This window comes from Dama dama, chromosome 20 (genome assembly GCF_033118175.1).
Source record: "Dama dama isolate Ldn47 chromosome 20, ASM3311817v1, whole genome shotgun sequence".
In the NCBI taxonomy this organism is placed as follows: Eukaryota; Metazoa; Chordata; class Mammalia; order Artiodactyla; family Cervidae; genus Dama; species Dama dama.
The window spans coordinates 48,189,503-48,203,858 of NC_083700.1; the positions used below are offsets into that span (position 1 = coordinate 48,189,503).

The 14,356-nt window shown below is 38.1% G+C and overlaps 1 protein-coding gene across 1 annotated transcript in view; it reads left to right on the forward strand.

Moving 5' to 3' along the window:
- ALG14 (ALG14 UDP-N-acetylglucosaminyltransferase subunit) overlaps positions 1-14,356 on the forward strand; it is a 96,535-nt gene that overhangs the window by 909 nt on the left and 81,270 nt on the right. The window contains exon 2 of the mRNA XM_061121325.1: positions 4,069-4,220. Coding sequence (XP_060977308.1) covers positions 4,069-4,220 — 152 coding nt within the window. The remainder of the gene's footprint in view (positions 1-4,068; positions 4,221-14,356) is intronic.

A 14,356-nucleotide genomic window follows, 5' to 3' on the forward strand; every position in this document is an offset into this window, starting at 1 on the left:
TATAGTATTAGCAAGTGTTCTAAACCTATGTTCACGTGTAATTCATTAGTTTATTCACTTAATTGTTTTGAGCCATGGGAGAGAGGGCAGGCAGTAAACTAAGCCCTGAAAATAACAAAACTGATTAATGCTACTTGCTGTGGAGTGCTGACTGTGTCCCAAGCGCTGAAAGGTGTGAGGGAACAGCTGTGAATGAAATGGAGAATATAGAAAAACTAACAGAAAACAAAAACCAGAATGGATCCTTGCCACAATGAGAGAAGTGCTGTAACCTGGGAGTAGAAACTGCTTTGTGAGTTCACACTGGGCATCACTTTATCTGAACCTGAGACAGGAGGCTTCCTGGAAGAAGTGATGTCTAAACGGATACTTGAAAGACTAAGAATTAGCCAGATAAGGGAGAGCTGGGTCTTTGAGGTCTGGAAAGGTGTGTAAAGAAAGCCATGGCACTTGGGATGGCCAGATGTGAGAGAGCACTCCTGCAGTGAGTTGGATGTGGCGAGGTAATGATCGGAGAGGGTATTCTAACACCCCCCAAACACAGACAAATAGAGCAAGGGACACTACTCCACTGCTTCCTACAGTGTAATCATTAGGATCACTTACCTCTAAATTAACATAATACCGGAGTTAAATCACATCTCTGCCACTTACTAATTTGGTGATCTTGGGCAAATTAGTTAACCTCATTGAGCCTTCTATTTCCACTTTGAAAAATGTGAGTTAGGAAGAGGTGAGAGAGTAAATGTAGTGGTAAAGTGCTTAGCAAAGTGCTTGGCACATAGTAATACATTTAATAAGTGATGACTTTTGATAGTCCTAGTAGCAAAGGGATCTTTTAAAGAATTTTTAAATGGAGAGTGACCCAGTTGAATCTGAGCTTTCACAGAGATTATTCAGCCTGCATTGTCAAGAGAATGTCTTGACAAAGACTGAGGTAGGGAGACAAATAGGAGTCTTTTGAATGTTTCAGGTGACAGATGACAGTCTGACTGGGGTTGATGAGTGAGGGGATGGAGACAAGTATATGCATTTAAGTGAGATTTAAGAGATAAAAATCATTGGACTTGTGGGTTGGAAGTGGAGGGTGATGGGAAGGTAGGCTCAAGAGTGATGTCTGAGTTTCTGGCTTGAGCAAATGGATGGAAGAGTGGATGTTCGAGCCATTCACTTAACATCATTAGATTTGGTAGACTGGGAACCAGAACTAAAATTGAGAATTTGTTTGGCAGGTGGTGCCCTCTGTCATTCAAACCTTCGAGGGTGTGAAGAGTCAAGGACCTCCAAAAGTCATCCAAACCAAAGAAAGATTTGTAGTTAGATAAATAATTTAATAGTTCATGTCCAAAATTTAGGGTGGGGAAGGCATTTTCCTTGTTTACCCTGAATACCAAAAAATGCTTAATCTTACCATAATGCATCACTTGTTTAAAGAATACAGATCAAAATTACTATTTGTCTTTGAAATACCATATGTTTCAAAGACATGTGACCTGCTTAGACAATTTGAGATGTAATATTAAATTATCTGTCATTGGAGGTACAGCAGTAACAAAATAAAAGCCCTTGCTATCATGGTGTTTACCTTCTTTTGGGGCAAGGGTGGGGGAGACCAAAACAGAAAAAAATGAATAAACTATATAGTTAGTTACAGGCAATAAATACTATGATGTAGAGAAAGGAAGTTGCATTTTAGATAGAATTGTCAGGGAAAGCCTCTTTGGGGAGATGACAGATACCCAACAGCAAGGACACCAGAGTGGCTGGGGTAGACTGCGTAAGGTGGGGAGGAAGCAGATGACGCCCAAGAGCTTACAAAAAGTCTTTTATTCCATATGAGAAGGGGAGCCCTTGGAGGGTTTTGAATAGAGAGAAATAACTTGATCAACTCTTTTTAATAGGATCACTCTAGAGGCTGTGTTGAGAATAGACTATAGTGGATACTTAAATAGACAAAGGCAGTGAGGGGAATAGACCAGGAAGCTATAGTCAAAATCCATGTAAGAGAGGTGTGGTTTGGACCAGGATGCTTGCAAAGGAAGTTAGAAGTGATTGCATTCTGGGTATCTTAAGATAGAACTGCGATCTTAAGATAGAACTGAGAGGATTTCATTCCCAAAGAATAAATCTTAATGAAAGAGTAAAATGGAAGACAAAGCCCATCATTTTAATGACTTGATTCAGTAACAAGGTTAAATTTTCAAAGAATGTATTCAGTGAGAGTTTCCTTTAAAGAAAAAGGAAAAAAGACCATGAAAGCAGGTAAAATGAAGTCTTAACTGCAGTGGAAGATGTTGTGTATATTAGGTTTTATCCTTAATTGTTCCAGCTGTGAAAATAAGTACCTACTTTGCAAACTACCACACTTTTTCAAAGTTAAAAATTCTAAGATGAGTATGAGGTGTATGAATTACTTGCATAAGAAGATGGGTGACAAGTTATGGACAGAGGCGCCTGGTGGGCTACAGTCCATGGCGTCACAAAGAGTCAAACATGACTGAGCAGCTAACACTTTCATTCACTTTCACAGAAGAAAATGGGTGACAAGTTATTAAATTACAGTATGATTCTAATTCCCATTATATTTACTCTGTGCTGACTTCATTTCTATATCTAATTCCTTCTGGGATCTAGAGAGTAATCTTTCCCTTTCTACTTATAAGAAAATATATGTGCTTCGAGAAAACACATACTTAATTTGTTTGATTATCCTATTTGTTTGTTTGTATCTCTATTGAAAGCTTTCTTACAACAGGGAGGTGAGGCAAGGGGAGCTTTGTAGCATGACCAGAAGCAAAGAAGAGGTAACAAATAAGATGAACACAGAGAATGTTAAAGACATCAACCTGGCTGAGGCCAAGGGATTGTGCAATTAAATAGATATGATAAGGCTCATTCTTAAGAAGTTCAATTGCCTTGCTTAATTGGCATATAGTTAATGAGATAAATAAATGTTCTTTTGATTTCTTTTCCCCTGAAAGAAACCTTAATGAACACGGTTGATTTTTAAATTCATGGTTTTAAAATTAAAGTGTTAAAAATTTGAAGATTGTACAATTTCAGAAATTGAACACACAGTGGTTGGGTGAAGTCTGGTAAATATTTGAGGACCTGCAGAGAGCTGAGACCTCTGTTGGGAGGTGTTGAACAAAAGCCTTCCTTAGAAAGATCTGAGCCCTGGCAATCAGCGCTCATGCCTGCCTAATATTACTTCACAACATGGAAGCCTTCAGCAGCTGCTTCCCATTTTCCAACCTACTTTGCTGACCTTACTTCACCCTCATCTTTCTTCCCAGTGTTCCCACCAAGCCTTGAACACCCATCCCAGATCTTGTCTTCTCATGTCCTAATGATCCCACCCCACCCAGTGGCACCCCTATACCTGTCTGCCCATTAGCTTCACTTTTAAGTCATCTCAGCCTTTACCAGGGATCTTCTCTATGCTGAGGGCATTGCTTTTCCTAACAGTTTGCTTGCCCGTCCCCCTCATTTTAATGTTTTTTGCTGTCTTGTGTCACTCTTTATATACCTGTGTGTGTCTTGCCCCTCTCCCATCAGACTTCTTGATAACAGGACCTGTGTCTTATACCAGGCTTCCCAGGTAACACAGTGGCCAAGAATCTGCCTGATGCAGGAGACTTGAGACACAGTTTTGATCCCTGCATCAGGAAGGTCCCCTAGAGAAGGAAATGCTAACTCTCTCCAGTATTCTTTCCTGGGACAATCCCATGGACAGAGGAGCCTGGTGGACTACAGTCCATGGGGTCGCAAAGAGTTGGACACGACTAAGCCACTGAGCATGCACAGTACAGTGTCTTATACTTCTTCATACCTTCTTCAGCTAGTACAGTAGCATGACTTACTGCTGGTGCTGATTTTATTTTTATACATTTATTATCCTCTTCCCCCATATAGAAGTAGTATTTGTACAAGGGCACAGATTATTGTTTCCAAATATTCCTTCTGTATTTTGAGAAATGCACAAAACTTAGCATTAGGATAACATCATCAGATGGATATGTCCATTACAAGTTTCTTCATCTTAGGCCTTCCAATATTTTTTCCCAGGTGGGCATACCACTGAGATCCTAAGGCTGCTGGAGAACTTGTCCGATGCTTATTCTCCTAGACATTATATCGTTGCTGACACTGATGAAATGAGTACCCATAAAATAAATTCTTTTGAACAAAATCGAGCTGATAGGAACCCCAGTGCTACGGTAAGTAATGATTTCTGTGTCTAAGAAAGTTACAGGTTGTATATTGAATTTAATTCTCTCATGAAGCAATTTCATGGCACTTCAGTGCCCTGCTCACACAATACAGTCACATGTTTACTGCGAATGAAATATAGTGCCTTTACTACCCAAAGATAAAAGCTTCTTTAAAATAAACCTTCAGATAAAAATGGTTGCTAATTTCTTATATTCTTTTCTTTTAAATAGAGAATTTTTTTTTGTTTTGGTAATTCCAACTGCAAAAATTGTCTTATTTATAATTGCATACATTGAAGCATCCAGTTCATGTGCTTATTGGCTCTTCGTTAAAGTTTTTTTTTTTAAGAACACATCAAAGTGTAATTCTTTTTAGTATTTGTTTATTTGGCTGTGCTGGGTTTTAGTTGCAACGAGCAAACTCTTGGTCGTGGAATGTGGGATGTAATTCCCTGACCAGGGATTGAACCTCAGCCCCCTGCATTGGGAGCATGGAGTCTTAGCCACTGGACCATCAAGGAAGTCTCTCATTAAAGTTCTTTATCAATGTATTATGTGTATTGATAATTTATCTGTTACTACTGTTTATCCTTCCAATTATATCTGTATCTGCCTTTAAAATTACTTCTCAGCTCCTCATTGCTCACTTCATTTTAGCATTTTAGTCAGAATTTGGGGTAAATTGAAAAAAAGTGAAACTATTTTATCAAGGAAAGAAACCAGAGCTGTTCTTCGTTAGATTGTCTCCATTGTTCCCTCTCTCTGGTACCTGCCTGGCCATGGAGCTCCAACAGGTAGTTCAGGAATGGACAGGCAACCCAGCTCAGGCCACTCAAAGTGTTCCTCTGGGCTCTTTGGACTTGAGGACCCTGAGAATGGAAATAGTCTTTCTTCAGGTGCTTCAGTTCTATGAAAGAGAAAACTTGGAGAAAAGCAGTCATGGTTTCACCTGCTAGCTAAAGACCGACTGCATTTATAGCAAACAATGGGCTTCCCTGGTGAATCAGAGGGTAAAGCGTCTGCCTGCAATGCGGGAGACTCAGGTTCGATCCCTGGGTCAGGAAGATCCCCTGGAGAAGGAAATGGCTACCCACTCCAGTACTTTTGCCTGGAAAATCCCATGGACAGAGAAGCCTAGTAGGCTACAGTCCGTGGGGTGGCAAAGAGTCGGACACGACTGAGCGACTTCACTTTACTTTACTTTATGAAGTTAATATACAGGAAGAGCAAGATGGAAAAGCAGATGGCGAGTCCTACCTTCAGTTACTCCAGAACTGCCCTCATATGGGCCCTATCGTTGTTCTTATCTTTCTTGAAAATCAGGATGCACTAATGGGTAATTCACCCTCCGCTGACCTTTTTAGCTAGTTAAACCTTGTTTTAATTATGATTTGGTCACTTGTAAGCGTGATCCCTCGCTGTGTGCATGCATGCTAATTCACTTCAGTCGTGTCCGACTCTTTGCAACTCTGTGGACTGCAGCCTGCCAGGCTTCTCTGCCCGTGGGATTCTCCAGGCAAGAATACTGGAGTGGGTAGTTATTCCCTCCTCCAGGGGATCTTTCTGACCCAGGGATCAAACCCATGTCTCTTAAATCTCCTGCATTGGCAGGTGGGTTCTTTACTACTAGTGTGACCTCGGAAGCCCCTGATCCCTCACTTCAGTTCAGTTCAGTCGCTCAGTCATGTCCAACTCCTTGCAACCCCATGAACTGCAGCACACCAGGCCTCCCTGTCCCTCACCAACTCCCAGAGCCTACGCAAACTCATGTTCATTGAGTCAGTGATGCCATCCAACCATCTCATCCTCTGTCGTCCCCTTCTCCTCCTGCCCTCAATCTTTCCCAGCATCAGGGTCTTTTCAAATGAGTCAGCTCTTCACATCAGGTGGCCATCCCTCACTTAACGCACTACTAAAATGTGTTCTTGGAAAATCCCGGTCAAACAAGATTGAAATCCACCCGCTATTATTCAGCCATAGTGAAATATGTGGTATGGGATGAGCCAAAATGCTTCATTTCTGTTTCAGGACTCAATACTGTGTTAGTTTCCTAGTGCTCTTATAACAAATTACTATACACAGGGTGGCTTGAAGCAATGGAAATTTATTCTCTCAGTCCATTTGTGGTTATTATAAAATAATGGCTGTATTCTGTATAATATATCCTTATAACTTATTTATTTCATGTGTAGGAGTTTAATCCGTTCTCCGACTTGCCCCTCCCTCTTTCCCTTGCCCCATTGGGAACCACTAATTCGTTCTCTATATCTGTGATTCTATTTCTTTTTTAATTATATTCACTAGTTTATTTTTTAGATTCCACATGTGATATTATACAGTATTTGTCTTTCTCTAACTTACTTCACTTAGTATAATATGCTCCCCAAGTTGATGCATGTAGTAGCATTTGGCAAAATTTCGTTCTTTTTATAGCTGAGTAGTATTTCATTATGTATGTGTGTGTGTACACTACATCTTTTTTATCCATTCATCTGTTGATGGACACAGGTTCCTTCTCTATCTTGGCAGCTGTATATAATGCTGCTGTAAATCTTGGGGTGCATGTATCTTTTTGATTCAGTGTTTTTGTTTCTTTTTTCAAATATATACCCAGGAGTGGAATTTCTGGGTCATGTGGTAGTTCTGTTTTTAGTTTTGGAGGGAACCCTCCATACTGTTTTCCACAATAGCTGTACCAATGTACATTCTTACCAACAGTGTATGAGGGCTCTTTTTTTTTCCACATCCTCACCAACATTTGTTATCTGTGTTCTTTTTGATGACAGCCAGACAAGTGTGAGGTGATATCTCATTGTAGTTTTAACTGATATTTCCTTGATCATTGGCCATCTGATCTTTTCTTTGGAAAATTGTCTGTTCAGATATTCTGCCCCTTTTTTAATCAGGTTGCTGGGCTTTTTTTTTTTTTTTTTAATTTGAGCTGTTTATATATTTTTGGATATTAACCCCCTATTGATCATATATTTGCAGATGTCTTCTCCTATCCCGTAGGCTGTCTTTTTATTTTGTCAGTGTTTTCCTTTCACGTGCAGGAGCTTTTAACTTTCATTAGCTTCCATTTGTTTATTTTTGCTTTTGTTGCCCTTTTTAGGAGACAGATCCAAAAAACACTGCTACAATTTCTGTTGAGAGTCTTCTGCCTATGTTTTCTTCCAGGAGTTTTATGGTTTCTGGTCTTACATTTAGGCCTTTAATCCATTTTGAGTTTATTTTTTTCTACCTGATGTTAGAGAATGTTCTGATTTTATTCTTTGATATGTAGCTATCCAGCTTTCTCATTGCCACTTATTAAGAGACTGTCTTTTCTTCACTGTGTGTTCTTGCCTCCTTTATCCTAAGTAATCAGCCCTCAGTGCGTGGGTTTATTTCTGGGATCTCTGTTCTGTGCCATTGATCTGTGTGTCTGTCTTTCTGCCAGTACCATGCTCTTCTGATAACTGTAGCTTAATGGTATAGTCTGAGGTCAGGTAGCACAATTTCTCCAGCTCTTTCTTTCTCAAGATTGTTTGGCTGTTTTGTTGTCTTTTGTGCTTCCATACAAATTAAAAAAATTTTTTAAGTTCTGTGAAAAATGCCATTGGTCATTTGATAGAAATTACATTGAACCTGTGGATTGCCTTGGGTAGCATGGTCATTTTAAGATTATCAGTTCTTCCAATCTATAAACATGGTATACCTTTACATCTGTTTATGTGGTCTTCAATTTCCTTCATCAGTGTCTTATAATTTTCCAAACACAGAACTTTTTCCTCCTTAGGTAGGTTTATTCCTTGGTATTTTATTCTTTTTTGTGCAATTGTAGATGGGATTGTTTCCTTACTTTCTCTTTCTGATAGTTTGTGATTAGTGTGTGGAAATGCAGCAGATTTTTGTATATTAATTTTGTATCCTGCAATTTTGTCATATTCATTGATGAACTCTTAATAAATTTTTGGTGGTGTCTTTAGGATTTTTTTGGGGGGGGAGGGGGGGCTTCCCTGGTGGCTCAGAGGTTAAAGCGTCTGCCTGGAATGTAGAAGACCTTGGTTCGATCCCTGAGTTGGGAAAGATCCCCTGGAGAAAGAAATGGCAACCCACTCCAGTACTCTTGCCCGGAGAATCCCATGGAGGGAGGAGTCTGGTAGGCTACAGTCCATGGGGTCGCAAAGAATCGGACATGACTGAGCGACTTCACTTAGGATTTTTTACATATAGTATCATATCATCTGCAAACAGTGACAGTTTTACTTCTTTCCAGTTTGGATTTTTTAATATCTGTTTCCCTGCTGATTTCTGTGGATAGGACTTCCAACACTGTGTTGAATAAACATGGTGAGAGTGGACATTCTTATCTTATTCCTAATTTTAGAAAAAATGTTTTCAGTTTTTCACTTTTGGGTATGAGCTTAGCTGTGGACTTGTCATATATGGCCTTTATTATATTGAAGTGTGTTATCTCTATGCCCATTTTCAATATCATAAATAGATGTTGAAGTTTATGAAAAAGGTTTTCTGCATCTATTTAGATGATTGTATGGCTTTTATGCTTCAGTTTGTTAATATGGTGTATCATATTTATTGATTTGCAGATACTGAAAAATCCTAACATCCTGGGATAAACTTCACTTAATTGTAGTATATCATCCTTTTAATGTATTGTTAGAGTCAGTTAGAGCTAGTGTTTCATTGAGGATTTTTGCATCTATGTTCATCAGTGATTTTGGCCTGTAATTTATTTTTTGTGGTATCTCTGTCTGGTTTGGGTGGCAAGGTGATGCTGACCTCATAGAATGAGTTTGGAAGTGTTCCTTCCTCTGCAGATTTTTAGAATAGTTTGAGAAGGATAGGTGTTGAGTCTTCTCTAAATGTTTGGTGGAATTCACCTGTGCAGCCTTCCGATCCTGAACTTTTGTTTGTTTGGAATATTTTTAAATTATTGATTCATTTTCATTTCTGGTAATTGATCTGTCCATATTTGTATTTCTTCCTGATTCAGTCTTGAGAAGTCATGTAAGGGTTTTAGGAATTTGTCCACTTCTAAGTTGCCCATTTTTTATTGCCACTATAGTTTTATGCCAATATAGTTGTAATAGTCTCTTATGATTCTTTGTAGTTCTGCGGTGTAGGTTGTAACTTCTTTTTTATTTCTGATTTTATCGATCTGGGCCCACTTTCTTTTTTTCCTTAATGAATCTGGCTAAAGGTTTATCAATTTTGTTTATCTTTTCAAAGAACCAGCTCTTGGTTTCATTGGTCTTGTCTTTTGTTTTTTAGTCTCTATTTCATTTATTTCCACTCTGACCTTTATAAGTTCTTTTTGTGTGTTAGCTTTAGGTTTTATTTGTTTTTCTTTTTCTAGCTCCTTTAGATTTGAGACTAGATTACTTATGTGAGATTTTTCTTGTCTCCTGAGGTAAGCTTGTGTTGCTGTAAATGTCCATCTTAGAACTCCTTTTGCTGCATCCGATACGTTTTGGATCATTGTGTTTTCATTTTGTCTTCACATATTTTTTTTTTATTTCCTTTTCAGTTTCTTCAGCAATCCATTCATTGTTCAGTAGCATAGTGTTTAGCTTTCATGGTTCTATGTGTGTTTTGAAGCTTTTTTCTTAGAGTTGACTTTTAGTCTCATAGTAGTGTAGTCAGAAAAGATGCTTGATAGGATTCCAGTTTTCTTAAATATACCAAGGCTTCTTTTGTGTGAAGCATGTAAGGTATCCTGAGAAATGTTCCATGTGCACTTGAAAAGAATGTGTATTCTGCTGCTTTTGGATGGAATGTTCTATAAATACTCCTAAGTCCATCAAGACTGTTGTATCTTTTAAGGCTAGTCCTTTTTTTATTAATCTCCTATCTGGTCTGGATGATCTGTTCATTGATGTGAGTAGGGTGTTAAAGTCCCTTACTATTATTGTTGATTTTTCCCTTTGTGTCTGCATTTCTTTTATGTATTTCTTTTATGTATTTAGATGCTCCTATGTTGGGTGCATATGTTTGTGTCTTCTTAGAGCAATCTCTTGATCATTATATAATGTCCTTCTTTGTCTCTTGTAACAGTGTTTATTTTAAAATCTGTTTCTTCTGCTATAAGTATCGCTACCCCAGCTTTCTTTTGATTTCCACTTGTGTGGAATATGTTTTTCTATCACCTCATTTTTAGTCTGTGTGTATCTTTAGATCTGAAGTGCATCTCTTGTAGGCAGTTTTTTTTTTTTTAGCCACTCATTGTCTTTGATTAAAGCATTTAGTCCAGTTAAATTTAAAGTAATTATTAGTATGCATGTTCTTATTGCCATTGTGTTCTTTGTTTTGTAGGTCTTTCTTGTTCTTTTGTTCTCTCGTGATTTGATGACTGTCTTTAGTATTAGGTTTGGATTCTTTTTTCTTTTTGCATGATATATATATATGATTATGATTATATATATGATTATGATTATATATATATACACATATATATGATCTCTTAATTTCAACTGCATTTTAACAACTTTGCATTTGTATTCTCCACCCCATGATAACTCTTTTTGATATCATGTTTGACCAGTAGTTGTTGCATGTATCTCTTATCTGCTTATTGTGGATATAGATGGTTTTATTACTTTTGTCTTTAACCTTTCTGCTAGCTTTGTACATGGAAAATTTCCTACCTTTACTGTATTTTTGCCTTTGAAAGTTAAAGTGACAGTTACTCAGCCGTATCCAACTCTTTTCAACCCCATGGACTGTATGGTCCATGGAGTTCTCCAGGCTAGAATACTGGAGTGGGTAGCAGTTCCCTTCTCCAAGGGATCTTCCCAACATAGGGATCAAACCCAGGTCTCCCACATTGCAAGCAGATTCTTTACCAGCTGAGCCACCAGGGAAGCCCAAGAATACTGGAGTGGGTGGCCGGAATGGAGCTGCCATTCGTTCACATGAGGAAGACTACGTGAGAGAACAGCAGAGCCAAGTGTAAGGCACCTGTAAGGATGTAAGCAGGGATGCTGACTGCGCAGCTGGATGTGTGAGTCTGAAGGTGAAGGAAGCTGGTCTTCAGCATGAATTTTCGAGTCACCTGTGTTTGCATGGTAGTACTCAGAATGAGAAACCGTGATATCACCCAGGGATTGAATGTAGTAAGGAAATAGACGACAGCCAAGAACTAAGCCCAGAGCACTCTAGGTTTCAGATATAGGGGAGCTGTTACTGTTGTGAAATGATCACCCATCAGTTTGTCGTTCCCCAGTAGGCCTCTGCTCCAGAACCTGAGGAGGGCAGCCTAGAACCCAGCTCTAGGTTTCTGGCATCATTAGGTCCCCCTTTCCAAGCTTCAGGGTCACAGACTGCTCCCATTTCATTTTCTTCTTGCTTCTAGCAAGCAGAGATTTCCCTCCTTTCCAGTTCAGATAAAATTATATTTTGTTGTGTATCTTGCAGCATTTTAATCTATTTATAGAAGGGTTTGGGTCTTGGTTTAAGTCAGAGTTTTAATGTATCCTCTGTATAGATGCCTATTCTACACTGTCTGTGTTAATGTTTAGTACATCTAATAAATAGCACCCCCCTACCTATCCAATTTTCCTCACTCTTTAAAATCTTTTATAACTGTGCCAACTGCAGTTTCCTAGCAGTTGATAATACTCCTGCAGTTAAAGGCCTTGACTGTCTCTTATTAGTCTAATTTTTTTTCAGACTTCTTAAGTAAACCAGAAACTCTGTTCCACTTTAAAGCATTAACAATAATTGCACTCTGTGCCTGGGTGGGGTGTCTCATCCATATCACTCAGAGCACTTTAGGAATAAAAGTGCATCAAGTCCCACTTGGTTCTGGTAAGAAGCCAAAACCTGCATTTTCATCACAAGCCCGCTCTTCTAAAAACGTAAAGAAGACCTTCCCAGAAACCGCAAGATACAAATGACCTATTATTAATCACATATTGTTGCCCAAGTAGAATAGGAAGTTTCTACTCTTTGGTTAATAACTTAGTCTAATATGGAATTTCTAAATATTTTTGTTAGTTTTTAGAAAAATATTTAAATGTTAATATTTGTCTATTTATGCTAGATATAAATATCCAGCAGATTTTAAAGCTAAATTTTATGTTAATAATATAGTCTTATTATTGAACGGTAGAGATGACCTACTTTTGTTGCAGAAACCTCATTCAAATGCCTCCTAATTCCTTTGATTCAGTACATTTTTACTTGTATTTAACATCTCTAGGTACATAATTTATCTTATTTATACTTACACAAGAGTGAAGAGAAATAGTTATTTCTGGTGCACTTTTAACTCCTCTCAGTCTATGTTTCCTTAAGTAGTTTAACTAGCTTTTGAAGAGAAACAGGCTTCTCAGGGGAGAAACTTCTCGATCCCACTCAAATAAAGCAACTGAGATTAGAAAGGTGAGGGGCAGAACGCTAAGTGAAACAAAAAACAAAACCATGTTTAGCTGTGAAATTACCTATGTGAAAAAAATCTGGAAAAGCCTTCTAAAGAAAATGTAATTTCCACTGGGATTAGCTCTAAAGTAAAGAGTGCCTAAAGTAATATCTTTTAGAAAAATTGGATGGTAACCTTTCCAGATAGAACCAATTACCAGAGCTGTATTATATAAAGGTAAGTGAAGAATCACAGTAGAGCTTCTTCCCGGAAAGCAGTCATGCACTTGTTGGCCTGTGTTTCAGCAGGAACATCCACCCCTCTGGGACACTGAAGGAAATAAGAGTCAGGGCATTGCACTGTAGATTCTGGTTCATTTTTTTATTTGCTTCTCAGTCTGCACCTTATTTGTTAACCACCCGGCTTGACAACCATTACTCCTTGTAATTTCTGTTAGAGCCTTCAGATCATATCAGTAAAGACAGAAGTTCAGTGACACTCAAATAAAACATTTTTTGAATACACATAAAAATTTAAAAAGTGGCCTTTTTTCATATGTAAAACAATAATAGAAGTTTCTGAAAACTGAGTTGAAGGGTTAAAAATTAGGGTCAACCTTCTTTACTTTTGGGTCACTGACTAGATTTCTCACTACTCTATAGTTAAGCGTATAATGTTTTGCCAAGAAAGATCATTTGTTTATTTTGTGGGGGAAAAAAAAGAATATTCAGTGTGTGCCAATTCTGTACAAGACATGATGCTTCTGTGACTATTTCAGCATATCTTTATAATCAGTATGTCCCATAATTACCTGCTATAGGACTGTAAACAGTTATTTTTCTGTTTCTTTTCTTTTCCAAAAGTTTTGTTTGTTTCTAAATTGAAAAACTGTAAACAGCAAAGAAGTGTGGGAGTGAAAAATGGGAGTTTCCTGTAACCACTCCAGTCTCACTGTCTAGAGGGAAACACTGTACCAGCTTGAGTCATATCCTGCTGGTGTTGCTTTTTTCCTCCTGTTATACATGCACTTATAACAAAATGTTATGAATTATGTGTGCACATATATACGTAACTATATAAACAGGGGTGGGAGAGCAGAGCATGGCTAGTTCATAAATCACACCCTGTATATTGCTTTCAGCTTTTTTGTTCTTTTAACTCTGTGCCTAGATAGTTTTCCATGTTAGTACTTGTAGGTCTACCTTATAATGCTTGGATATGTAGTATTGTTGTACCTTTTCCCTATTGCTGTTTTCAGTTTTTCATTGAATACTGCAGTAAACAGTTTCGAACTTATGTATAGTCTGCAAGTATTCTTATAACTTTCTAGATTTTCTGCAAATGTGAGTGTGACTTTGATTAGAAAAAAATTAAAAACAAAAAGCTCAAATTAAGTACCTTGCTGACATGGAAGGGCATGTCACCCCTTTGGCCCTGTAGCATTCTGCTAGAATGTTGATTGAATTCTTGATGTGAAGCAAATGCAGTAAACATATGAGAGTATCCTGTGGGGTAAACAAGTGTGATAGCTATCCCAAACTCTTACTCTTTTGGTCACTAAATAAAGCCCTCCTGGCCCTCTCTTCATATTTTTCAATAATTTACTGAGCCAGGTGGTCCTGAACGCATGCTATGTTCAAACCCCCCCCCATGTGCTGCAGTTACTTTGAATTCTAGTCTTCTTATCTGCATCATATTCATATTCTTGGCTGCCTACATTTATTGTCCTAAAACACTGCATTGTACAAATAGCCTATTATTCTAACATATTTAATGATTT